At 39.3% G+C, this 24,923-nt stretch overlaps 2 protein-coding genes across 2 annotated transcripts; one reads left to right on the forward strand and one right to left on the reverse strand.

Moving 5' to 3' along the window:
• Positions 1 to 177: 177 nt before the first annotated feature.
• Positions 178 to 24,923, forward strand: psmd1 (proteasome 26S subunit, non-ATPase 1). The gene is made up of 25 exons (XM_088426326.1): positions 178 to 350; positions 935 to 978; positions 1,063 to 1,136; positions 1,905 to 2,074; positions 2,193 to 2,401; positions 2,507 to 2,650; positions 2,787 to 3,013; positions 3,144 to 3,204; positions 3,294 to 3,419; positions 3,525 to 3,613; positions 3,704 to 3,782; positions 3,895 to 4,068; positions 4,171 to 4,282; positions 4,531 to 4,727; positions 4,899 to 4,994; positions 5,363 to 5,427; positions 13,867 to 13,981; positions 15,529 to 15,645; positions 16,946 to 17,048; positions 21,550 to 21,719; positions 22,807 to 22,899; positions 22,998 to 23,084; positions 23,563 to 23,754; positions 24,516 to 24,667; positions 24,777 to 24,923. The coding sequence occupies exons 1-24, from the start codon at positions 335 to 337 to the stop codon at positions 24,660 to 24,662; spliced, it is 2,907 nt and encodes a 968-aa protein (XP_088282452.1). The 5' UTR covers positions 178 to 334; the 3' UTR covers positions 24,663 to 24,667; positions 24,777 to 24,923.
• htr2b (5-hydroxytryptamine (serotonin) receptor 2B, G protein-coupled) lies at positions 6,879 to 12,290 on the reverse strand. The gene is made up of 4 exons (XM_088425752.1): positions 12,073 to 12,290; positions 11,098 to 11,697; positions 9,521 to 9,721; positions 6,879 to 8,462 (listed from the first exon to the last, which is right to left on the reverse strand). The coding sequence occupies exons 2-4, from the start codon at positions 11,354 to 11,356 to the stop codon at positions 7,510 to 7,512; spliced, it is 1,413 nt and encodes a 470-aa protein (XP_088281878.1). The 5' UTR covers positions 11,357 to 11,697; positions 12,073 to 12,290; the 3' UTR covers positions 6,879 to 7,509.

Raw genomic sequence — 24,923 nt, forward strand, 5'->3', positions numbered from 1 at the left:
ATTCAATTATATATATTCTATTATATTCAAAATTGTCGCGTCCGTGCAGACTGCTTTCAAATGCAGGAAAGTATGTGCACGTAGGATTTGTATTTCTTTCTTTATTTATTTTCGTTCAGGCTACCGCGAAGGCAGCTAAAGGAACGGTCTCGGATAGCCTCGGGGGCCTTTGGGGCCTCTTTGCTTTGTCAAAAAGAAGTTAGCGGCGGCTACGTTTAGTGACACTGGTTTTCATCTCCTGGGAATTTATCGTGGCTAATTTTTGAAAAAATACATTCGTATCGGCATTGTTGAATACTTAGCCCAGGACAGAGGAGGGGAATACAGGCAAACCATGATAACATCTGCCGGTAAGTTGTGAGGACGGAAATAATTTTTGTTAGCCTCATGTTTAGCTAGCTACCATTGATTTAGCTGAGTCACACAGATCACTATATGTTGTCAGTTAGCATTTTGCCTACAAATCTAAACTTATATTTGTCGATAGTCTATACACGTTAGCTACCAAGACGCAACAATGAACTTTAAAATGTGAAGCCACGTTTTAAAAATACATAAAAGAGATTCGTTTCTACTAAATGATTGCAATGACTTATTATGGGCTACCATGCACTGCTTATTTACAAATCTACTAGTAACACTTACCTATCTCATTATCATTTGAAGAATTCTTCATCACTTCGAAAATACACAACTGAAGGAATGTTTTTATTCCGGTGGCAAATCAAATCGAGCATTCTTCTCTATGAAAATGAGTTGAGTTATTGATACAGCTTTTGTGTCGGCTTTCATTTAATGTGTGGCTCAATTGAATAGTATAGAAAAACTCTACTGACTACCAATGCGCTTGACAATAAGCTACACCAAAACAATGTAATATTTGACATTAAAACTCATAGAGTGGAATTAAACACTGCATTGTCATCTCCCATAGCTGGAATTATTTCCCTCCTTGATGAGGAGGAACCACAGCTCAAGGTAGGGCACCTTACACGAAGCACAGGTTTTGAGCTACCTCTTCAAATATACTGTCTAAGAAATGTGTCTCATTTCTTTTTGCAGGTTTTTGCACTGCAGAAGCTTGACTACCTTGTCAATGACTTTTGGGCTGAAATTTCCGGATCTGTTGACAAAATGTAAGTGGCATAATTTTGGAAACTGTTTCTGCAGCAGCTTTGAGTTTATTAATATTTACTTTAGCAATGCAACAACGGGGCGTCCCAGTTTAGAGTTCCATTTTAAACCATAATTACAGTAGGTATTTGAAGTGGAAGTATATTTCTTACCAAGGATTTGTAGTCATGTAATTATAAGGACTTCTTGGTGTAGTTCTGTTCCTGAAGTGGTGACATCATGTGCTGAAGTTTATAACTAACTTATATTAAAGCAGTAGTTAAGTCATAATAACAGTATATGTACAAAATAACTTTTTTTTAATCTATGAAACAATCAAATGAAATAAGTATGGATGGCCAAAAAAGTGGGCTCTCTGGGGCCACATGCTATTTGTAAACTTGACATGTTGTATTTTGGGACCATCATAACCCAAGGCCTCCAGTGTGTATTTAAACTAGAAGAATTTGAAAATTATATCTTAAGTCCAAAAATGGCAGTCAAAACCGGTTACATATGTGTGTTGATGGCTCATTGTTGAGATTTCTGAGATCTTCACAACAAATACATTGTTGAGGATTAGGAATCTTGTATTGGCCTTGTACTTCTCCAGAAAAGCCACATTGCATGTATTTATTGTATTTATTATATGCATGTTATTATTATTGTGTTATGATACTGTTATTATTGTTCTTTGTCCATTAAAGAAATAACTTATTAGATGTTGTGAAAAAGGTATGCTTCTGCGATCATTTTTTTTTTTCTTTGTCCTCTGTGTTTTATGTGTGAAGCGAGGTCTTATATGAAGATGAGACATTCCGGAACAGAGAATTTGCTGCTCTGGTGGCCTCTAAGGTCTTTTATCATCTTGGAGCCTTTGAGGAATCTCTTAACTACGCACTTGGCGCTGGAGATCTCTTCAATGTCACAGATGACACTGAATATGTGGAGACCATCATTGGTGAGTGATGAAAGATTGTCATTACAGTATGTTTTGTAATTAAGATGATGGCGGTTGGTTTGCTCGGCAAGATAAAGGAATGTATCACTTCTCACAATTCACTGTTCTCTTCCCCAAGCCAAATGCATTGACCATTACACCAAGTTGCGTGTGGAAAACGCTGAGATGCCAGAGGATGAAGAGAGGAAAAGTATCGACCCCCGCCTTGAGGGCATCGTCAACAAGATGTTCCAGCGATGCCTCAACGACCACAAGTACAAACAGGCCATTGGCATTGCCCTGGAAACTCGTCGCCTTGACATGTTTGAGAAGACCATCTTAGAATCAGTATGCACTTAGTTTACCCCTTGCAACTCATATGAGAGAGATGGAGTGTGGTAATGGCTGTTGAATTTTTATTTTTTTATTTTTCTCCCACAATCTCCTGTGCAGAATGATGTCAGTGGGCTTCTTGCCTATAGTCTGAAGGTGTGCATGTCCCTCATGCAAAACAAGAAATTTCGCAATGAGGTGCTACGGGTTCTGGTGAAACTCTATATGAACCTGGAGAAGCCTGATTTCATCAATGTCTGTCAGGTGACCAAGCACCAATGTTGTCCTCAAAACATCATTACCATTTTAGTTATTCTTACAAAACTCACTTAATTCTACACTAGTGAGCTGCTGAATCTGGATCAGCTCTAATCTTTTTGGTTTCCTACTACTGCTATAGTGCCTAATATTCCTGGATGATCCTCAAGCTGTTAGCGACATCTTGGAAAAGTTGGTGAAGGAGGACAACTTGCTGATGGCTTACCAGATCTGCTTTGACCTGTATGAGAGTGCCAGCCAGCAGTTTCTCTCCTCTGTCATCCAAAACCTGCGAACGGTCGGAACACCCATCCCAGCAGTTCCTGGTTCTACTAATACAGGCACTGTGTCCACTACAGCAAAAGAAAGGTGAGCATGAAGTTATAGATGAAAGAGAGTTGGAATAAATATGAACAACTCTCCTATCCGATTACATTAGAATTCAACATACATTATGTTGTTTCATTTGCCTGTGTGTGTTAAAAATTTTCTTCCCCAGTGACACAATGGAAACTGATGACAAAGCTGGCAGCTCCCCTGCAGGAAAGTCAGCAGACACGGTAAAGGATATTGTCACGTTTGTTATGTTCAGAGAATCCCGAAGTTGTTAGTGAACTCGTATTCTTGCGTCTCAATACATTCATTGAAGGATGAGCCCAAGGACCAGAATGCCAAGATGATCAAAATTCTCAGCGGGGAGATGGCCATTGAGTTGCACTTGCAGTTCCTAATTCGAAACAACAACACTGATCTTATGATCCTCAAAAACACAAAGGTAATGAATAAAGGCAAAAATGAGTGCCAAATAGGTGCTGTCATGTTTTTTTTTTTTTTTTTATTGAAATGCAATTCTCATGTCAAATCTCCCATCTTATTTCAGGATGCAGTACGAAATTCAGTGTGCCACACTGCCACTGTCATAGCCAACTCATTCATGCACACTGGTACCACAAGTGACCAGTTCCTCAGGTAAGTTTTTTTTCAGTGGAAGAAATGTTACACAGAGAAATGTGTCCACAAGTAATGACGCTTCAAGCTAATATTTGTACTTGTTTACAGAGAAAACCTTGAATGGCTTGCCAGAGCCACCAACTGGGCAAAATTTACAGCAACAGCAAGCCTTGGTGTCATTCACAAGGTTTGTCACATTGACAGTAATCAATAGAAAACAAAGAACATAGTTTGCAAGTAATATTTCAAATTAGTATACAGTGCTTCTTGCTGTTAAATTCATGTTGTTTCTTCCTTAGGGTCATGAAAAAGAGGCCCTTCAATTAATGGCCACGTACTTGCCAAAGGACACCTCCCCTGGCTCTGCCTACCAGGAAGGAGGAGGTCTGTACGCTTTGGGCCTTATCCATGCCAATCATGGCGGAGACATCATTGATTATCTGCTCAGTCAGCTCAAAAATGCCAGCAATGATGTAAGTTGGCCTCTTAAGTGTTTGCACACTCAAATCTCGATATGTAACTATGCTTTAGGTCATTATTTAGCTTTTTTTACCTGATGCTGTGCTTTTGAACAGATTGTTCGTCATGGGGGTGCTCTCGGTCTTGGTCTGGCTGCATTGGGAACCGCTAGACAGGACGTGTATGACCTCCTTAAATCCAATCTGTATCAGGATGATGCTGTTACCGGTATGTGGAAACAACATTGGTTCTCATGCCCTAAAAATACATTTGCAGTTGCAAACTTGCAGTTATCTAACATATATTAGTTTCCTGAGGACAAGCAGCTAAAGAAAATTGATTGATGAATAGATATTCAGAAGAAGGTCTTAAAATGATTCAGCATGCTGTTATGCTTATTATCCGATTTTCTATCCTGCACATTCCTACCAAATATATTGAACTTGTCAAGAGTCACTTATCATGTGTCCTTCCAGGGGAGGCTGCTGGCCTGGCCCTAGGTCTAGTCATGCTGGGCTCCAAATCAGCTCAGGCCATTGAGGACATGGTGGGCTACGCGCAGGAGACTCAACATGAAAAAATCCTGCGTGGTCTGGCAGTGGGAATCGCTCTGGTCATGTATGGGCGCATGGAGGAGGCCGATGCCCTCATTGAGAGTCTCTGCAGGGACAAGGTAAAGCTCAGTAATGGCTACCAGTATTTGTTGTATTTTCCACTCAAAAGAAATGTGTGGACTATTTATTTATTTATTTTTGCTTCAAACACTTTCCATCAAATACTATAAAGCATGGCTGCTATTTCAGACGCCATTTTTAGAGCGCCCTTTTCCTCTTTTAACTTTCAGGACCCCATCCTGCGGAGATCTGGTATGTACACCGTAGGCATGGCGTACTGTGGCTCTGGGAACAACAAAGCCATCCGACGCCTGCTTCACGTTGCTGTAAGTGTTTATTGGTCGGTTCACTTTACAAATCTGTTTACTTTAGATTATGAATAAGTAACAAATTCCAGGTATGTAAAATATTCTGAAGTAAAATGTCATTACATGTGTGATTATTAATCAATTTACACTTTACACGTTATTTTACGTTTAGTGGTTAGATACAATTTAACGCTTCCATTAGAGGTGGCATGCATATGAATTCATTGCAGTTATCTGTCCTCAAGATGGCACTATTTGCATGCTCCTATCAATTGTAGGCCTCTCATTTTAGCTTTAAAGAAGTGTTAAAGGTCATTTGCAGGTTTGGAAGACATTCACACTGCATACAGTTGCATTATTGAAGTAATGTATTTCTTTACTTTAAGGTGAGTGACGTGAATGATGATGTCAGGAGGGCAGCCGTTGAGTCCATTGGTTTCATCTTGTTCAGGTAATAACCAGACTGGATTAACGGTGATGCCTTTACAATTCAATCATACCTACAAGTGGCCTTTGTTTTTGTATTTTACACTGCTGTATATATGTTTCATTTATCACACATTCATGTCAGTGATATCTCTAGGGATTCTTTTGGTATGATGTTAACTTAGTGGTTGTAAGTAAGGTGCCGAGACTGAAGTTTATTGTCTACTTTTTAAAAGTGTAGATACTATTATTGAAGTCTGAACATGATAAACAAATGGTGGACTTGCGCTTCTCGGGGGATAGGTGGCTATTACTGGCACTTATTGACATGAATTGGAAAGAGAAACATTTTTTCCAACCCCCTAACATTTTCAAAAAGCTTAAACATTCAATATGCATTAACGAACATGTTGTGTTTTGGTATGCTCTTTTTGATCCAAAATTAATGGCGTTTCAAGTTGTGGCTGGTAAGTATTTGTTGTGAGAAGTAATAGCACATAGCAGTCTGCAGTCAGCACTTCACTCCTGAAAAGAGTGTTCAGCTGAGACCCCTTTGGAGAAAAAGGCCCTAGAGAAAATTCTGTCCCGCTAATGTTCTTCTGGAATGATTATTCCATTCGATTGCCATGGCGATGTATTTGGGACAAAGTCACCAGACTTGATCAGCAGGAGCCTCGCAGCCTATGGAATGCACTCCTGCGCTCTTCTTGCGGTTGACATAGCTCTTTGGATGATTCACTTCACTCTGACCAGATGGTCCAAGTAATAAGGCAGAAGTGTTATCATTTATATTTTAACACTTAAGTTACCTGCAGAAGTAGCTTGATGAGATGAGTGTACCATAATATCAGAGGTGGGTTTTTTTATGTGACAGGGTTTGATTTATTCATGTATTTACTTTATGCAATAGGTCTACTGTATATATATTATTGGTAGCTTTTCCCATCTTTGTGTACAATTAAACGTTATCGTTTGATCAGGCACGTTTTTGTCATCCAGTTTTTGCTTTAAAAAGTCTGTTTACCCCAATGGCATTGAATTAGGATGGTGGTATGTTTGTGTTAGAACAAAATGCTGTTTTTTTTTAGTCATGTTGCTTTTAAAGGGATATCAGTGTTTTTTTTTAGGCTGAAGACAATGGATGACTTTTGTTTATGTTGGGCATGTCGTATAAACACTGCTTGTAGCCATCCCCCCATCATCCAGTTTTCGAAATATGAAAAAAAAAAAAAAAATTAGCAGCATGGAAGATGACATGCTAAGAGCTTAATGGTCCCCCCCCCCCCCCCCCCCCCTTGTGTGTTGATGTGCAAATTGTTTCTTAACAGTGAGCATCAACTGTAGATATCAAGACAAATGAATGTTTCAGAGAGAAGACACACTTATGTTAAGTAACACAATTTATTCAGTATCTTTATAGTCTTAGTGATGTGTTTTGTTTCATTTTTGTTTCCATTTTATGCAAAAATAGGCCTGTTGCCACATTTTAGCCAATTCAAAATGCATAATCTCTCTGTAGATTAGAAAGAATTGCATGGTCTGAAATCATTTTATTGAATCTTTGTAGTCCAAATCAAGTGCATTTTTTCCTGTACAGTTGACAGAATGTAAACATTACAAATATTATAGATTGAATGGATCTGATATTTAAAAAAAAAAAAAAACCCTTAGAGAATTTAATATGTTTAGCTCAAGTGTTTCTTTACCTTGCACTTGTAAGTACTTGACATTAATTTGGTATTTCTTGTCATATAGTAAATGGTCTAATTAATTAAACAAGCTACAGACTTTTACAGTAGATGGCTAGCAGTTTGTGTCAACATTAACACACTGTCCTGTTTGTCTTTGAGTGATGTAAACAAATGGTGGCAGTGGCATACAATGATAAAATGTTTTGTGCCGTAACAATGTACAGTTGGGAAGTCAACCGCAGTAGACTTGTACATGTACAAAGTACATCGCAAAGTCCCAGTCAAACACAGTCCAATCAATCCAGCTTGAAGAATTAGTGGTGTTGTATCATTTTGTTTTTAATTTGAAAAACCTGTTTTTCAGCTAGATACAGGCCCCTTCTTGATGCTTTCATGCTGATTGGATTATGTTAGCTTCATAGACGGCTCACATGTTCTTCCTGCTTGATGTCGCAATTGTCAGCAAAGTGCAGTGCATCTAAGACAACACTGCTTGATGTCTGGGCGAGTGGCTGGCATCTCAGCGGACTTTGGGGGCTCACTGGCCCAATGCCGTTCCTCATGCCCTTCTTCATGAACAGTTTGGAATTTTCGGCCATGGAAGATCTGAATGAAATTCTCGTAAAAGTCCGAGAAACGTTTGAGGCCATTACATTTTTGTCTGGCCGATGATGTGTGCAGGTCTTATAGTTGCAGGTAATGTAGCGTGTGAATGCTTCCCTAAACGTCTTGTTGAAGAGTGTGTAAACCAGCGGGTTGATGCCCGATGATATGTAGCCCACCCACACAAAGATCTCCATCAACCGGGAGATGATGTTAACGTCACAGCTGGTACATAGTACTGAGGTGACATTAGTGATGAAGAAGGGACACCACATGACCACAAACAGGAGGAAGACAATGCCCAGCACCTTTGAGGCACGCTGCTCGTTGCTTAGAGTCTGCATCGACTTTTTCCCCATGGTGGACATTCTACGAAAAGGGATTTCGCTTATGTTAGGAAGCTTTGCTGAGCCCACATTAGGGTTTTCCTGTATCTTAGAAGACCTGTCCAGTGCATCAAAATGGTCAATTTGATGAGCAGTCCCAGGATACTCCTTCTGGAATACTGTGGACACTGTCGAGTAACTGAAGCGCTGAATCACCTTTGACCTTAGTAGATAAACTTTTTTGCGTAGCACATGGACAGTAAGAAGGTAGATCACCATCATTATGATCAGTGGAATAAAGAATGCTGCCATGGAACCAAACATGATGAATTCCCGGAAGGTATCCGTTTTAAGCTGGCATGTGTGGTTACTGTTGAAGGTGACGTTGTTTCCGGGTTGGTAATTCTGGAGCCCCTTGATTGGAATAGGGATGGCTATACCTGAAGAAGATTAAGAACAGCATGTCTGAGTCTTCCCTGTTTTATAAGATGTGAAATACCTTGCCAATTGTAAATTCAAACAAATCAAGAAACTAATAGTGCTATTTTTGTGTGCAAGTGACCAAATAAATGGACAATAACATTAAAAAAAATCCTCCGTCCTGGCTATCCCCGATTTGTTCGTATATCTGTCGCCGACTTGTTCGAATGTGCGGTGTTCTAGGGTGTAGTTTGGCAAAGCGCTTTGGTCGGGCTCACTGTATTAGCATCTTTTTTGTGACTGCAGCCACAGCTGGCAGTTGTTTTGCATTGATGTGGTAGGCTTAACTAGAGAGAAAGAATGCATGTCATTCTACCATTCTCATAGTAGTCATCTTTTTTTTTCCCTTCTAATTAACGCATTTGAAATGTTCTTCCATTTTTAATATCTTCCTTCTGCTCCTGAATTTTCTCTTCAGGTTGGTTGTTTTCTAACCTCTAACAACTCAAGTACAAGATGCTCGATACTAAAAAAAAAAAAAATCAGCATAAAGACAGAATAAAGTTACAAATTAAAAATGTGATCAATCATGATGAAAAATAAAGCTTCAGCTATCACTCAAAGAACTTGATCACAATTAATCTGTTAATCTGATACCCCTTATAGTAAAATATGAAAGGACCGGTACTGTTTTCTCCAGTGGAGGGATGCACACATCAGTGGTCATGGCCAGTGAGTCTTTATTAAACTGGCATCGCTAACCCAGTATGACACATTGTTGGTAACATCTGTTGTTCTGATTTTTATTTATTTTAATTTGATCTTGCTTCTTCCGGTATACCTAACCCACATTGTGTCGTTCCCAACGCAGCAGAGAATGTAACTGTTTATATTGCAACTACTTTTATTCCATCCGGCCTGTGTTTATGAGCCTATAAAGCAGGTCTGCCATGGATCTTGTGTCAAGAAATGTATTTCAAAACCTTGCCAGTGTTTGAATTTTGTCGTTGTAAAGATGGCTACAGAGATGAGTAAAATGTACGAGAGCATGAAAGAAGATGCGTAGTGATATGCTTACAAATGGATATAAGCCACACCAGTGCTATCTTGACCAGGGCTTTCGATCTGGATTTGTACTGGCTGTGCTGTATGGGCTTCTTGATGGCAATGTAGCGATCCAATGAGATGGCGCACAGGTGCATGATGGACGCAGTTGAAAACAGCACATCCAGAAAGAGCCAGATAGGGCAGATGAAGTCTGAAAGTGGCCAACCAGAATCTAAAGAAAAAGTACAGGATGGACATTCATAACAGTTATTTTCCACCTGCAGTAATTGTAAAAAAGAAAAAAAAAGGGCATACTTTAGGGTTTCATGCAGTAATTTAATCCGGTTTTGTAGTGGGAAGTGGGAGCTGTAGTCGGGGATTATTAATGGCACTCAATAAGAAGACCCTTGTTTGTTTATATATGTTGGACTGAGGTACGGCTGCGCTGGAAAGAGGAGTGGTCATTGGATGTTGATGTTGCTAAAAGCTATTCATCTAGATGTCCTGGAGACTTACAGTCATGTTTATTTTCACTTCCAGGCATTCATTTGGCACTTAAGATTTTATTCCCGCACCTTTTTTTTTTACCTTGGAGAGGGACCCTCGGATAATTTTATTCTTGGTTTCCAGTAGTTACATACAGATATGTTTATTGGGGTTTTTGGGTTTTTCCTTCCCCTTCTGGGAGCTTTGACAGGGGATGCTGTTGTGTACCTTACACCAAAAAGATGTCTCTGTATGACTTCTTTTTTCAAAAGAAGTCTCGACATGACATCTTTTCATCTGCGAAGCCCTTTGAGACTACGGTGATTTAGGGCTATACAAATAAAACTTGATTGAATTTGGTATGGCAATTGTTCTGGAAGTTGTCTCTCTAAAATATTAAAACCTAATGACCACACATTATGGATTCTGAGTTATTTCCTTTAAAGTCAAATACAAAGCTAATCCAGGGTCAGTTTCCTTCAGTTATTTGTTCATAGGTTTTCATTATATCTTTTGACATTTTTAGTGTTAGAACTATTTTGTCAATGTCATAATGTTAGTCTATGTCTGAAAGTTGCTGTTAGTGTTAAAAAGCCGATTCTAACATATTTTATATACATTTGATCGCTGAATATTGACATGTTTTTAACATAACTGCTCCTTGCTAAAATGAAAAATTGGTCATTCCACCCAAGAACGTGACGTTACAACCAATATTATAAATTCTTAAGGAATAGTAATGGTCTTTTTATATACAGTCCTCACATATGTTACAAAAACATTTGACTTTAGTCTGAAGAGCGAGACTCAAATGTAATTGGCTTTCTTAATTGTTATGTAAAAAAGAAAAGTCAACCATGTATTTTATTCGAGCCTATTTGCGACCAAAACCATTGTTTTATTTGCAATAAAGCAGAAGCATATCTTCAGCAGCAAAATGCATAGAAGTCATATTTAATATACACTTGCTACAATATAATTAAAATGTATGGAATGTATTTCCTGTTAGATGCTTCCTTACCATTCCATCTCAAATGCTCTTTAGGATTTCATTTTTAGGGACTTTTTCCATGTTTGTTTGGAGTCATGTTTCTCAGCTAGTATTATGCATGTTTAACTTACTGTAGAGGACAGTGACCAGAGCAATTGGCATCACCAGGAGTCCCACCAGTAAATCCGCCACAGCAAGTGACATCAGAAAGTAGTTGGTGGCATTCTGCAGTTTTCTCTCAAGTGACACAGCGAGGATGACCAAGATGTTTCCGCCAATGGTGGGAATGATGACCAGAATAATAAGCAGGGCAGCCCACTTTAACTGAACTCCAGAGGTTTCTGATAGCGAGCTGTCAGCCTCCAGTGGAGCCACATCTGACTGGGACATAGTGCTGTGAAGGGTCCAGCGGGTCTTACTGTGGGTCTGGGTTCTGCTCTTTGTGATGTTGCAGGCTTGGTCAGCATTGTCACTGGTAGCCACTGAGAAGGGCAAGTAAGTATGCTAAAAAGCTTAGGGCGACTGCACCGGATGCCCCATGCCTTTGGGAAATATACTATTATTAAAAAAAATATAAAATAAGAATTAAACTCTGACAGCCTTTGGATGACTGTGGAAAAATCTCCTGTATTGTTAATCCAGAGACATGAAATATTTCCACAGTGAGACACCATCTGGAGTCCTCATGTTGTGTGGTTTTCCTGCCAGATTACGCTATCCACTCTTTCCACCTGTAAGAACAAACAGATTAATCAGTGGAACAGCAATGTACAGTCTTATATAATTTTCCTACAATTTTTTTAATGAAAGATTTAAAATTTTTGAAAAGATCTGTTTTAACTCATTCAATCACAAAGACATGTTTATATGCTTTTACAGATGCCAGAAATTCAATTAAAGGTACCTATTGACATTTTTTTTAAGCAGTAAGTAAGCAGGCTAATTATAAGATGACTTACTAGAATTTTAATGTATGCGTCTTTCAACAGATTCAACACAAGTACACAGAAGGCTGCGAGTTAACGCACCAATACATAGTTATTGATTTAAAAACAAGACACATCCTTTAACATGCTGAAAATATAGTTTTTCCAATGCTTCCTTACCTCTGTAGAAGGGGTTGCTCATAGATGTTTCAATTCTGGAGGTCCACTTTCCAAAAAGACTCAGAGCACAGCGGCATTATATTTGTAGCCCTCCCATGTGAGAACATGAGACAATTCTCTCCATGTCCATGATGGGCAAAATGTCTGGCTATACATCACCTCCCATCATCAAACCTTTAGAACTTTCAGATGTTGTGGCTTCTGCCTACCTCTTTCCTTCTCGCTCTCCAACCTCTGAAGAGCTTGGAATCACTGCTTCTCTTTCCCCTCTTCCCCTCCCTCCCCTCGCTCTCGGTGAGTCACGCTGTGTGCATAACATGAATGTCTTCATGGTGGCCACGTGCCAGTGGTTTCTGGGGGGTCATTTTCTCCAACCCAGTCGCCCCACTGTTTAGATCTGCCATTTTTTTCCCCCTCTCTCCTCCATTAGAAGTTACACAAACATTAGCAGTATATGGGCTAAAGTAGTAGTACATTTACTGGTACACAAATTTACCACTATGTACACTTTTCACAGTCCTGATGACTGAAGCCACAAAAGTCTTTGCATTATCAGTAAATTGTAAAAGCAGATGGGAAGTATTGAAATATGCAAAAGACTTAACAGATGGCGAATGATTTCCCGCACACGACAACGTGAAAAATGTTACCAATGCGTTCCCTTATATGTCCTTAAAGAGTTGTCGCCGCACTATCCGCTTTAGCCAAAATATTTTTCTTATACATGCAGAGCTTACCTATAAAAGTCATACTATATCATGCCTTGTTTATTGCAACACTGTCCATGTGTATTCGGTCTGTATGTAAAGGATAATGTGTCACAGTCAGGAAGCATGTTTTAAGATCTTATCTCTGAAACATTGCCACAAACACATCGATAATCTGTTTTCCTGCCACTTTCATTTACCCCATGACTTTCCTTCCAAAGGCTTGGGATATGTAGACCGAAGGGGTGATTAAACCGCAGCTCTATCAGCTGCTGCCGCTCCTCTTCATACATTTCAGGCATGCACACCATGATTTACTACTTAATTAAACAGTCCAATGATACATTCAGAGGACATCACAGGTGGGATTGGAGGACATCATATGACTACCAGAATAGAATAGTTTATCTCCCTAAATTAAATCAAGAGACCGTCTAGGTCAGTCATTGAGCGCAATGTGAATCAAGTTTGATCCTCTTGTGTGTTTGACCTCATCTTTTGAGTTCACACCCAGCTGCTTGCTTGTTCAAAAAACATGTCTTTATAATAATTTGGGACACACTCTCATAGCAACCCAATGACAATTAAAGATAACCCCTAAATTGCCACAGGTACCCACAAAATAGCTACATAAGCCATCTTTGATTTCTTTTTTGCTTTCCACTAAATGCCACCTGGCAACGTGTGGCACAATGGAACACCTTCATTGTAGATCTACCATTTTAGTTCTTATATCTAAGTGGAACAAGACTTACAATTCACACCACATTGCGTTTTTCTTAACACCAAACACAGTATTTCATTTTTCCCCCGTCATGGTTGTGTACAGAAACAAATTCCTTCTTTTTGAAAGATGGCCCTAACAGACCTCTAACACAGCTAGATCTACAGTCTGGCTTTGCTGGTTTGAGTTCAAGTGGCTCATTTGTTCAATTCCTAAAGCATTTTTTGAAACAAACTGTATCAACAGATTGTCCATATTACAAAGCACTCAACATATGTTATATTTTGATAAAGATGAATATCATGGCCATCTTGTGACATTTTCGGACTCCAATACCACAATTATTTTTACTTTCTTTTTCAGAACTCCTGAGCAGTGTCCCAGTGTTGTGTCCCTTTTGTCAGAGAGCTACAACCCACACGTCCGCTGTGGTGCTGCTATGGCTTTGGGCATCTGCTGTGCTGGAACAGGCAACAAGGTGAGCGACCTTGTTACATCAAAAGTACATGTAGAATTGACGTTCAATGAGTGATCTGCAGTGATACTGGAAAATCAGAACAAATGAGAAGTAACAATCACATCAGACTCTTAAGCAACAATCGACTATATAGAATGAATTGACTACGGGTGTTATCAAAATGAACCACAAATTCTCAAGGCTGGCTCACAATGAACATGTACCAATATAAATGATGCCTTCATTAGTTTTCATTTCAAGTTTTAAAAGCGCTTGTTAGAAAAAGACTGGCTGAGTGTGTATACACTGCTGCCCAAGCTTATTAGAGCCTTTTATTGTGAGACTGATGGTGTTGTTGCGAGAAAAGTAGGTCACCTATTTAAAGGAATCAATTATTTTGTTGTAATTTATACAACTTGTTCTTTGGAAAATGTTGCTCCAGCACTGTCGCTTTTGTGCATGCAAAGAGGAAGATTATTGACGACTCCATTGTTAAAGAGTAGTTTATTCATTATTTGACAACTTTTATTTCGATTAGGGCCCTAGCAATTAATTGGCCAGCCGATTGAAAAAAAAAATAATAATAATAATCAACTATAATTGGCCAAATGCCCGATATTTGGTGTGTCCCCCCCCATGTAGTCTTAACAATTTTGTATACAAATACTGCTGGTGTTATTCATTACCCATTAATACATCCTTAAATATACAGTATACCATTAAATGCGTTGATAAGCTCATCCTGCGGATCTGCCATTCAAAACAAAGCAAATCTTGGTGATAAGGTGAGCAATGCAAGGGAGTTGTTAAAAGAAGTTATCTGGATGGCAGCCTCTGCACACAAAGTCACAGTTAAAAAAATAAATAAAATAAAATACAAAGCATAACATAAATTCCACTACTGATAACACAAACACCTATCACAAGAATTAATGTCCTTATAATGTCCTCATTAATTGCGCCAAACAATGCTTTGATAACTGAAAAGGAAAGATCCATTATAACTGGGCAGTGAAAGACATTTCGCGGACCTCTCATCCTCAAGTGAACCCTTGACCTAACAAACCACGAGGACCACAATGTAGTCAAATGATGTTGGCTTTGCCCTCTAAAATTGTTACATGACTCAAGAGGCAGGTCATGAACCTTGTTTCTCACCTTGACTGGACAGCGCTCACCTCTCTCCTAGCTTGTCAATAAATTTTACAGCCCTGAAAGCTCAATGATTTGCAGAGCGAGAACTGAAAAAACATCTCTGTTTTGATAGGAGCAAATAATGGAAGGCGGTCCTTGTTTTAACTGTAATACTATTGTCCTGGGCAACCAGATATGGAGGCCACTAATCTCATTCATTAGAATGGTCTTGTTTCCTCTGTTAATAATATTTGTCCTGCACACATGTTCGTCCTGCTTACGCCAATGTTGCAGTTACAAATGGCACTTATAAAAATGCGCTTATTAGTGATCTTTTTTTTCCTCCTTTTTATAAATTCGTCAAAACATGAGTTGGATCTAGTAAAAACTCTTGATTTGAACACATTTTTTAATTGTGGTGGTTGTTTGTACAGGAGGCTATCAATCTGTTGGAACCCATGACCAACGACCCGGTGAACTATGTGAGACAAGGTGCTCTCATTGCCTCCGCACTCATCATGATCCAGCAAACAGAAGTCACTTGCCCCAAGGTTTGTCTCAACTTGGTCTTTGTCTTAATGGATATCCTATACTCCTATTCATGTTCATGAAAAATGTTAGTCATTTCAATCAAATCTTGGTGTCTTTGTATGGAAGAATAGCAAAGAGAATACCAGAGAGAAATTCAGGGATTCAAGCATTTTCGAAGATAGACTGAAGAAAACGCCATAGCTCAACTGGAAAATAAGCGGTCCTAGTATAACTTGACACACTCACCCTGTGAGCACCTAATATATTGTCACCGACAGTTAAGAAATGCCAGACACCTTTTCTGAGACTCCTTAACTGTACCACAAACTTTTTTTTTAAGCTAAGGTCCCATGCAGAATTATGGGAGAGCCTTTTTCCCCAAACAGTGGAATGTTTGTCAGTATTACATCCATGACTGTTTATTTTAAGCTAGGGTCTTTGTCATCTATAGCTCAACTAGTTGCAGACAGCAGCCTTATGTCTCTTAAGGTAACACCCCCCCAATCGACATAGGCACACACACACAAGTTCGCATTTGCTGTACTTCTTCCGGTTTATGGAAATCCGGATGTTGCTTTTACGTGTTTTGCACTGCATGCTAGTTGAACAGCCTCATTCAAGTCAGAGTTTGTCCGATAATATCTATAGAGGAAATAAGCAGACTTGCTTTCACTTTTCAAGCAGTGCCTGTAATGAATGAAAGACTGATTATCAGCTAGGCCGTTTAGTTATCAAAATACAGAATGCTGTAGCGGCTTTTATTAGAAACATCTCACAGCCAATAAAAGACCCATTTAAAATGGTGTTAACCTTGTTATTTATATTTTAACATAACTTACAAAAAATACTACTGACCTTTGGAACTTGCTGCACCGATTGTTTTATGTTTTAAAATCAAGATACTGTATGTGAAAATTTTACATTTAAATTATTTGGAAATTTTGGGAAACATTCATTCTAGTAAACTACATTTACTGTATTTACTTTTCATTTTTTCTATTTTTTGTTTTTCTTTTCACTTGACTACTGCTCTTTGACCTTTTTGTTATAAATTTAAAACTGCTTTTTTTTTAAAAAAATAATTGTAATGAACACATCTGAAAAGTTCTTCTACACACATGCAGTTTATGACAAGTTTTTTTTGTCAAGTTCAATGAAGATATTTTTACCCTTTTGAATGTGATGATTATGAAAATGAATATCCATTCCAAATGGTTATCACCCATTTTGACTACTAGTTATTGGTATCCTGAAAACATCATATCAGTCTATCACAACATACGATATGGATAGTAATATACTTTCTCCTTTTGTCAACAGGTGAATCAGTTCAGACAGCTTTATGCGAAGGTCATCAACGACAAACATGATGATGTTATGGCTAAATTCGGTGCCATCCTGGCCCAGGGTATCCTCGATGCAGGTCAGTGTGCTGTATATTATGTTTCAAAATTTTTCAAGCCACTCAGTGGACACAACAATATGGGGCACCCAAAATGTTGGACAGTTTTCCATTCTCACCAAAGTTTCAGAAGAAATTGTGCCTCTTAATGTTAATAAATTGTCAAAATGCATATGAGCAAACCCCGTGAAACTTCTCAGCAATCTTTGAAAGATTACTTTATTACAAGTACCTTTTGAGTAGATGAATACCAGTATAACAACCGCTGTACCAGAAATGGAACCTAGCTGCTCTGTACAGTAAGAGCATCATAATTGATTTAATATCAGTTCCATTTTTATGCAATATTTGTTTCTTACCAGGAGTCGTATAAGTTTGAAATAAAAAATGTTAGTCTTTCACTTATCACTCATCCTTTAGAGTTAAAAAATCAAAGGTGCATTCTCAAAACAGCTAGTTGTTAGCAAGTGACCAGTGTGACGCAGCAGCAAAGAATTTAAAATAACCTCGCCGTTTTTCACTTGCATTGTTATTGATCAAAATGGCAGATGTCACCCTGATGTGAAAATCGTATTCACCTTGTAAAACAAGCAGCGTTAACGTCCGTCAGTGGTTTCGTATGAGCGTCTCCTAATTTGAGTTCCTTCAGGCAAGCAGAGTAAGCCTCCACGCCTGGCCACCCGCGCTCTGTGACTCTGGAACAGATCACATTAAGGTTCATTAGCAGCCAGCTTTTAGCGCGGCTCTGCTACGCTCTCGGCCATCTGGCCCGTTGGTGTCCCGCTGTTAATTGCGTTTGTCTGATCGTCTCTGCAGTTTGTGGGCCTACGCCGCTGTTTGTGGACTCAAGCGCACAAACTGGCTTGACGTGTGAGGTCCTAGCTCAGCACTCACCCAATTTTCTCATGTATACACAAAGCCTTCAATACTGGCAGGAGCAGGATTTTTCTGTTGGCAGTATGAAATTCGTTGTGCTCATGTCGAAAGAAGCCATCTTTTTACACACCACATGCTGCCGTGTGCTCTCCTGAGAATTGTCATTTTCCTGGTTGCCTTAAGTTGTTGACCATGGACAAAAGCCACGTCATAGATCAAACGAGGCGCAGTAAGTGCAGTCATCAGCATGCCATCATGACCTTGCTTGAGAGCATCCTGACAATCTCTTATTGCGTAGATCATTTTTCACACTGTAGCCTTGTTTCCCGGTCTCTACATGTAGGGATTATGAATCCTTTTAGGGCTCCTGGCATTGTGGGATCTGGATTTTAAACGCGTTCAGACAGAAAACACACCCCTCCTCTTTCAGATGTATTACGAGCATATTTTGTTTCCTACTATTTGCAAGTTTTGAGGTGTCGTGGTAATTGCTTTTCATTTGGCTGGCAGAGGTGATTAGCTCTCAGTTTCATTATCATTATTTGTGCCTCATCACGAAGGAAATGTTGGTCCCTGTTTCATGTTCCTTCATTCTCTGCACATCTCACTTTCTTGTATATATTTACCGGTAGTAGTCAGTGATTCCTATAACAAACATTTGGAGCAGTATGTCTACTTAAATCACTTCTTATACATATCTACTGCTTATAGGGTATCAACAAAATGTCTATCTCATATTTATCAAATTAACCACTTAAGCAAGCTTTGCCATGCCCAAAACTAAACAACATTAATGATCTGAAGGATGCATTCAAGAACATACAATAAAGTGAAAGTGTAGTCTGGTCCTACCATCCAACAAAAACAATTTGCGACAGGAATAATGGATGCAACAACTTACTTAGTTACATGACGATACTGTCATTAAATTACAAGTAAATGCTGCAAATAAAGAACTGATGCTATGTTGAACATTCCTAGAACTCTATAAAACGAATGGTCACTCCAATGCAAATAAGAGGCGTAATGTTATGTTTCCAAACCTTCATACAACATATTATTTGCAGAAGGGATCAAAGACATCATTGGTTACTCTGAATAACCAATTACAGCCCTTCCCCAGTCTTGCATAAAATGGCATATATTGGTCAATTACGATTCAGCCAGTCAGATTGGCGTTACTTCTTAAAGTCTAAGACTCTAAACATTACTGAAATATTTTTCATCATAAGTTTATTGAACATTTCACATTTGCATTATGTTAATTTTTTGTTTTTATGATTTATTTTCAATTCATTTTGGACAACATACAACTTTGTTCTGACAAAAAGTTCAGAGTGCTCCCAAGGTCATTAGCATGTCCTAAAAAGGTCAATGAAAGCCTAAACAATGAATTAGCTCCCTTTAGTTTTCTTTAGGATACATTTTCTGAAATGTAGGAATCTATTACGTTTTCTGAAAATTGAATTAAATAACACATTTTTAAATTCATTTATTATTGTCTATCCGAGTTTTAGACAAGCGCCAAGAATTCCCGATGTCCTTTGCCAATTGGTATCAAACCGTCGTTTACACTTTCACACCTGTAAACAATATATTGTGACGGTTCCCTAGAGACATATGTAATCCTGGTTTATGATAGAACTGGAACCTCAGAGGTCCAACACAATCTGTTTTAGGATGCTGGTCCACCTCCCACTTTTTGGCATTTAGATAATATTTTCCCACAGGAAAGGGTAAAAATAAAATGACCTTTGTTATTAGTATATTAGAGGTCCCACTGTACTTGAAATCAACTCCTTTTTGGGGAACTCGCTGGTCAAGTGTTCTTAACCTGCTGCCATTTTTTGAAGAGACTATTAAGTACATTCCTGGCTGTGTGACCCATTTTGGTCAGCGTTCAGTTAAGTTTCGACGCTCGCTCATGTCACTCCGCCAAGGCTAATTTGGTTGATAGACCTCAGATAAGAAGGAGTTACTTCTATTGTCTTTGCTGATTTAATTTGAAATGGTATGACCCACTCTGGCGAACCATCATTTCTGTTCATCACGACAGGACATGACAGATTCATCCTGGTTCCCTCCTATCCGTCCTTCCTGTCGCTGTCTTCGCTTGTGAACTTTTTCAAATGCACCCTATTGTTTGATTCTGATAGAAGGAGGGCGTTTGCGCTGAAGCGTTTTCAACCTGTTGAGATACAGTCCCTGGAAGAAGTCAGGTTTCTTTTTTTTAACCCTTGCCACATTTTGATATTTTTGAAATTGGATTCCCAGTTATTAACATCTCTAAGGATGAGCACTCTTAAAATTAGCTTTTTAAAAAAAAAAAAAAAAATTCTCAAGTATGTTTTCCCGCCTTTTCATCTGACCCGATAAGGAATTATTTTTTGGAAAAGAAAGCAGACACAATGTACATGAAGCATGTGTGATTGAATGCAGGATGTTACAGACAATGCATTCTTTGGTTTTATGGCTTTCCATGACAGTATGTCTGTGTTGTCTACAAGCCTCAACGTGATCAATCGATTCACGGTCCCGACATTAACCTCTCACCTCCCGTATCTTGTGCCAAATTTGAAAGGGTTTGGCTCACAGTCAGTCACGAATCACCATGATTTATAGCAGTAATGCCAATGATGTATAGTTAGGGACCCTCCACCCTTCCATTTATCTTGTGTGTCAACAGTCCCTCTTCCTTGTTCAAGTCGGATTGCTTTTCCAGTCTCAGATGATGTGAGGCGAACATCATCTCTTGTTTTGCAAATGGTCGTGTTGTCACACCTGCAGTGTACATGTGCCATCCCTGTGTTAACTGCTCATCACCAGTACACTCAATTTTTGATTTTATTTTTGATTGTCATCAACTCTTGCCAGCACAGTGTCTTGCTCTGTCAAAAAAGATATATTTATACATTTATTTATATATATATATATATATATATATATATATATATATATATATATATATATATATATATATATATATATATATATATATATATATATAAATCCACGATCGCCTTATATTCAGGCTGAAGGAAAAAGTCGACCAAGCCAGGTCCTCAATTTTTAAAATGTGCACCACATAGAGGCCAAATGAATGAAGATGTGCCTATTTTAAAACACGTACAGATTTAGTGGTTGGCGGGCTTTCGTTCAAGACAATATTAGCACACGGAGCTTTCCAAAATGAAGGAAGGAACTTCCCAAAAAGCACTAGGGCTATATTCAGAGAATACAAACAATCAATAGTGTTCACATTTTAACAAGAGCCAATTAAACATGAAATGTCCAATGTCTGCTTGTCAAAAAGAATAAGAAGCAGAAGATTAAGAAGAACAGGAAGTTATTGACCTCCTAGGAGCACTATTACATGTTACAAGTACATGTAACATTATGCAAGTGTGAACTAAACGATAGTGTTTGTTGACCTTAAATGGTCATTGCTAGTGTCCTAATTCTAATCTGAATGCTAACCTTTTAGCATGGGCACATTTTATTGGTGTCTACAAATGTATAAGTATAGAAGATAATAAAAATATGTGGGACATAACTTGATTATTCGATGGAATAACCAATAGTATAATCCGTTTTAAAATGTGGTCAAAGTGTCTTTTATCCAAGCGTTGTGCCATTTATGTTGTAGGCGGTCGAAACGTGAGCATCTCCCTGCAGTCCAGGACCGGTCACACACACATGCCGTCAGTAGTGGGCCTGCTGGTCTTCACACAGTTCTGGTTTTGGTTCCCCCTCTCCCACTTCCTGTCCTTGGCCTTCACACCCACCGCCATCATCGGCCTTAACAAGGACCTCAAGGTACGGACAGAACACCGAGGATATTTTAATAGTTTAACCAGCACCAGGTTAAAGGTTCTTTACTCTGGATTATTTTTTCATTTCAACCTTTAAGTAATCCTCACCATGTTAACTTCAAAATGTTAGCTATAGCTATCGAGGAGGATAACGCAAGCAGGCATCGTGGTTGCGCTGAGATGTTGTGACACGCTGGAGTTGTCTATCTCTGCTGCATGAATCAAAGCTGCGGGTCTGCGTTAAATCTAAACACATACTTGACCTTAACAGTTAAACAACACCATCATTAGAGTTTACCGCAGATGAGGATCTATCATTTCCTGACTAGCGTGTTTTTTTTTTCTCCTCCAGAAAAGAAAAACTATCACATTTGTGAGCAAAGTAGTTGATTGGCACATACTGATTTTTTTTTTAAGTGTTTTTTTCCCCCACTTTGATTGAAAGTGTGCAAAGACCAAATCTTGGCATCAAATATACACTATATGACATGTTGTTAATCATCCTCCACTATTTAACCATAAGAGTGATATTTTGAATATCTAAAATATTATGACTCATTCTGAATAGCCTCAACTCAAAATCATCCATATCCATATCTTCTATGTAGCCCCTCCAGTATGCACAGATTTCTGATGAAATTATTGACTGCCATTGACTACTATAAACATCAAAAATCCATTTTAACTGAAGAGCTATACAGGTCAAAAATCCATTGTAAAGCTTTCATTACCAAGGATGTATTTTTATGTATTTTAATTTGTTCACATGGTATGAGTTAAGCAGCTAAATCCGCCCATTTTTGTCCGTTTACAGTGCGGTCATTTTGCCACTTGTAAATAATACCATAGCTGCTCAGGAAGTGACCAATCAGGGCTCAGCTTTTAAGCGCTACGTGAGCACACTGAGCTGTGATTGGTCGTTACCTGAGCATTTTTGCTATAGCGGTGTCCTATTTGTCCATAATGATAAAACAAGTAAAAGTGTGAATAGATTTATCCACAAGGGGAGTTTGCTGTAACTTTGTAGTTTCTTCATAACTGATCAAACCTCCAAATTCAGTCAAATGATTGCTGCATGTCGTCCTATCCAGATGCCCAAGGTGCAGTATCGCTCCAACTGTAAACCTTCCACCTTCGCCTACCCGCCAGCTCTGGAGGTTCCCAAGGAGAAGGAGAAGGAGAAGGTGATTAATTTGGAGCCGCCATTTGCTTCTTCATTTGACACCGTTTGTTAATGCCTTCTAACGATTACACTATTTATCTTTGTTTGTGTGCCTGGCAGGTCTCCACTGCTGTTCTCTCCATCACAGCCAAAGCAAAGAAGAAGGAGAAGGAAAAGAAAGAGAAGGAGGAAGAGAAGATGGAAGTGGTTGGTGCCTTTTTTTTTTTTTTTTTAAGACATGACACTCGTCCAGTGCGTCCGGGAGGTTTTGCGTTATTCTCTTTTGAAAACAAACGCGTTTTGACCGACCGGCATGCCTATTTAGATTTCTTGTTTGGTTCTGCCTGCCATGTTGTATGTTATCTCAGCTTTGGTGACTCAGTCAAATGAGGAATTTTCTGGCTCCCGCTGCAGTCCTCAAGATTGATTATTGGTTATAGGGGAATGCAGGAGCCCTACCGAACTCTTGAGATCATTCGTCTAGGCTTTAACTTTTAACATGTCTAACTTACAGATAGAACAAAAGCACCAATTAACATAATAGAATGAGGGAAAACTGTCAGTAAAAGAACCGAACCTTCATTGTTTCGCCGAGACTGTCTTCTATGGCCCTTTTACTGGCTAATAAATCAGCTGTTAAGACGAAGAAAGAAAACTAACTGTGCTTGTGCGCGTGCCGCGGCAGGAAGTGCAGGAGGGCGAGAAGGAGAAGGAGAAGGAGAAGGAGAAGGAAAAAAAGGATGAGGAGAAGGAAAAAGAAAAAAAGAAGGAGGCGGAGCCCAATTTCCAACTGCTGGAGAACCCGGCCAGAGTGATGCCGGCCCAACTCAAAGTCCTCAACATGCCTGACACGTGTCGCTACCAGCCCTTCAAACAGGTAACCTACCGCAGCTGCTCCAACAACTACGCACCACTTGGAGTACTTTCACATACACGCGGACAAAAGTCTCTGTATCCTTGGGTTAGGGTTATGAAAAATGTTGACCAAGCGGGGTTTGTCGACTATAAATATCCCCCTCAAAGCTCGTATGTTATGACCATCTTGACATATGGCTCCATTGTTTGTTTTGATGCACCCCCTAGAGCCTGATGATGCTATTTGCGTGTTAAATAGTTAGCGGCCTTTCAGTAAAGACAATTATTAGCACAAAACATGCCAGGCCAGCGCCTCATGTAGAAGACGAAGAAGAACAGGAAGTTATCGATCACACAGCAGCCAACACTTGCGAGTTTACGCATGAAATATTGTTAAAGCTGCAAGTGACTCAGCAGCGGTAGCGTTTAGGCCGATCAAAGGGCTGCCTTCAACGGGCCCGTGCTCTCAACGCTCCAGCCAATCGGCCCGCCGCGTCATCCGTCAAAGGCCGTGTGCTCTTTTGATTGGCTCGCTCTCCTTGTAAGGCTTTGTTTTGTCATTCAAAGGAAGTGAACACTTTTATAGACCTGGCTGGACATCTGCGCCGTGTCCGCCGCACTGCAAGATTCAACATGCGCATCTCCTTTCATTCATGATTGCGGCGCTTACTTTGGAACGCCAATGACCTCGTTCACCTCACAATATCGCCAACCGTTTCACCAAATATAAGCCTTCGTTGTAAAAATGATGATGTCACAGGTCTTTTGCGTGTGTTTGTTTAGCTGCACACAGGCGGCATCATCATCATGAAGGACACCAGCGAGGAAGAGGAAGAGCTCGTGGAGCCCGTGTCGGCTCACGGCCCCAAAATCGAGGAGGAGGAACAAGAGCCTGAGCCCCCGGAGCCCTTTGAGTACATTGATGAGTAGATCAGGTACCAGATAGCAAACAAAAAGGCACCTTCATAAAAATAGACGTCTAAATATGTTTGCTCTGGATCTCTACTGACCTGAATGCACATGTTTGTTTTTTCTTGTCTCCAGGAGTCAGGATTATGGAGTCCTTCTGTCCACTCATACTTTTTTTTTTCCCCCTTTCTTGCTTCTGCGCTACCCATTGGTCAGGCAAGAGCCACATATTATGTATTTTCTTGTGTTCATACAATAAAAAGGTATAAATACAACACAGAA

The sequence above is a fragment of the Hippichthys cyanospilos genome, chromosome 10 (assembly GCF_059441005.1).
Source record: "Hippichthys cyanospilos isolate Australia breed blue-spotted pipefish chromosome 10, RoL_Hcya_1.0, whole genome shotgun sequence".
Lineage (NCBI taxonomy): Eukaryota > Metazoa > Chordata > Actinopteri > Syngnathiformes > Syngnathidae > Hippichthys > Hippichthys cyanospilos.

Bases quoted from the DNA above. Each gene is read 5' to 3' on its own strand.
- psmd1 (XM_088426326.1), top strand. The intron at 3,014-3,143 runs GTGAGCATGAAG...TTTCTTCCCCAG, and splicing joins TCCACTACAGCAAAAGAAAG to TGACACAATGGAAACTGATG. The intron at 3,420-3,524 runs GTAATGAATAAA...ATCTTATTTCAG, and splicing joins TGATCCTCAAAAACACAAAG to GATGCAGTACGAAATTCAGT.
- htr2b (XM_088425752.1), bottom strand. From the start codon at position 11,356: ATGTCCCAGTCAGATGTGGCTCCACTGGAGGCTGACAGCTCGCTATCA. The intron at 9,722-11,097 runs GTAAGTTAAACA...CTTTTTCTTTAG, and splicing joins TCTGGTCACTGTCCTCTACA to ATTCTGGTTGGCCACTTTCA. The intron at 8,463-9,520 runs GTAAGCATATCA...AATCTTCTTCAG, and splicing joins GGTGTGGCTTATATCCATTT to GTATAGCCATCCCTATTCCA.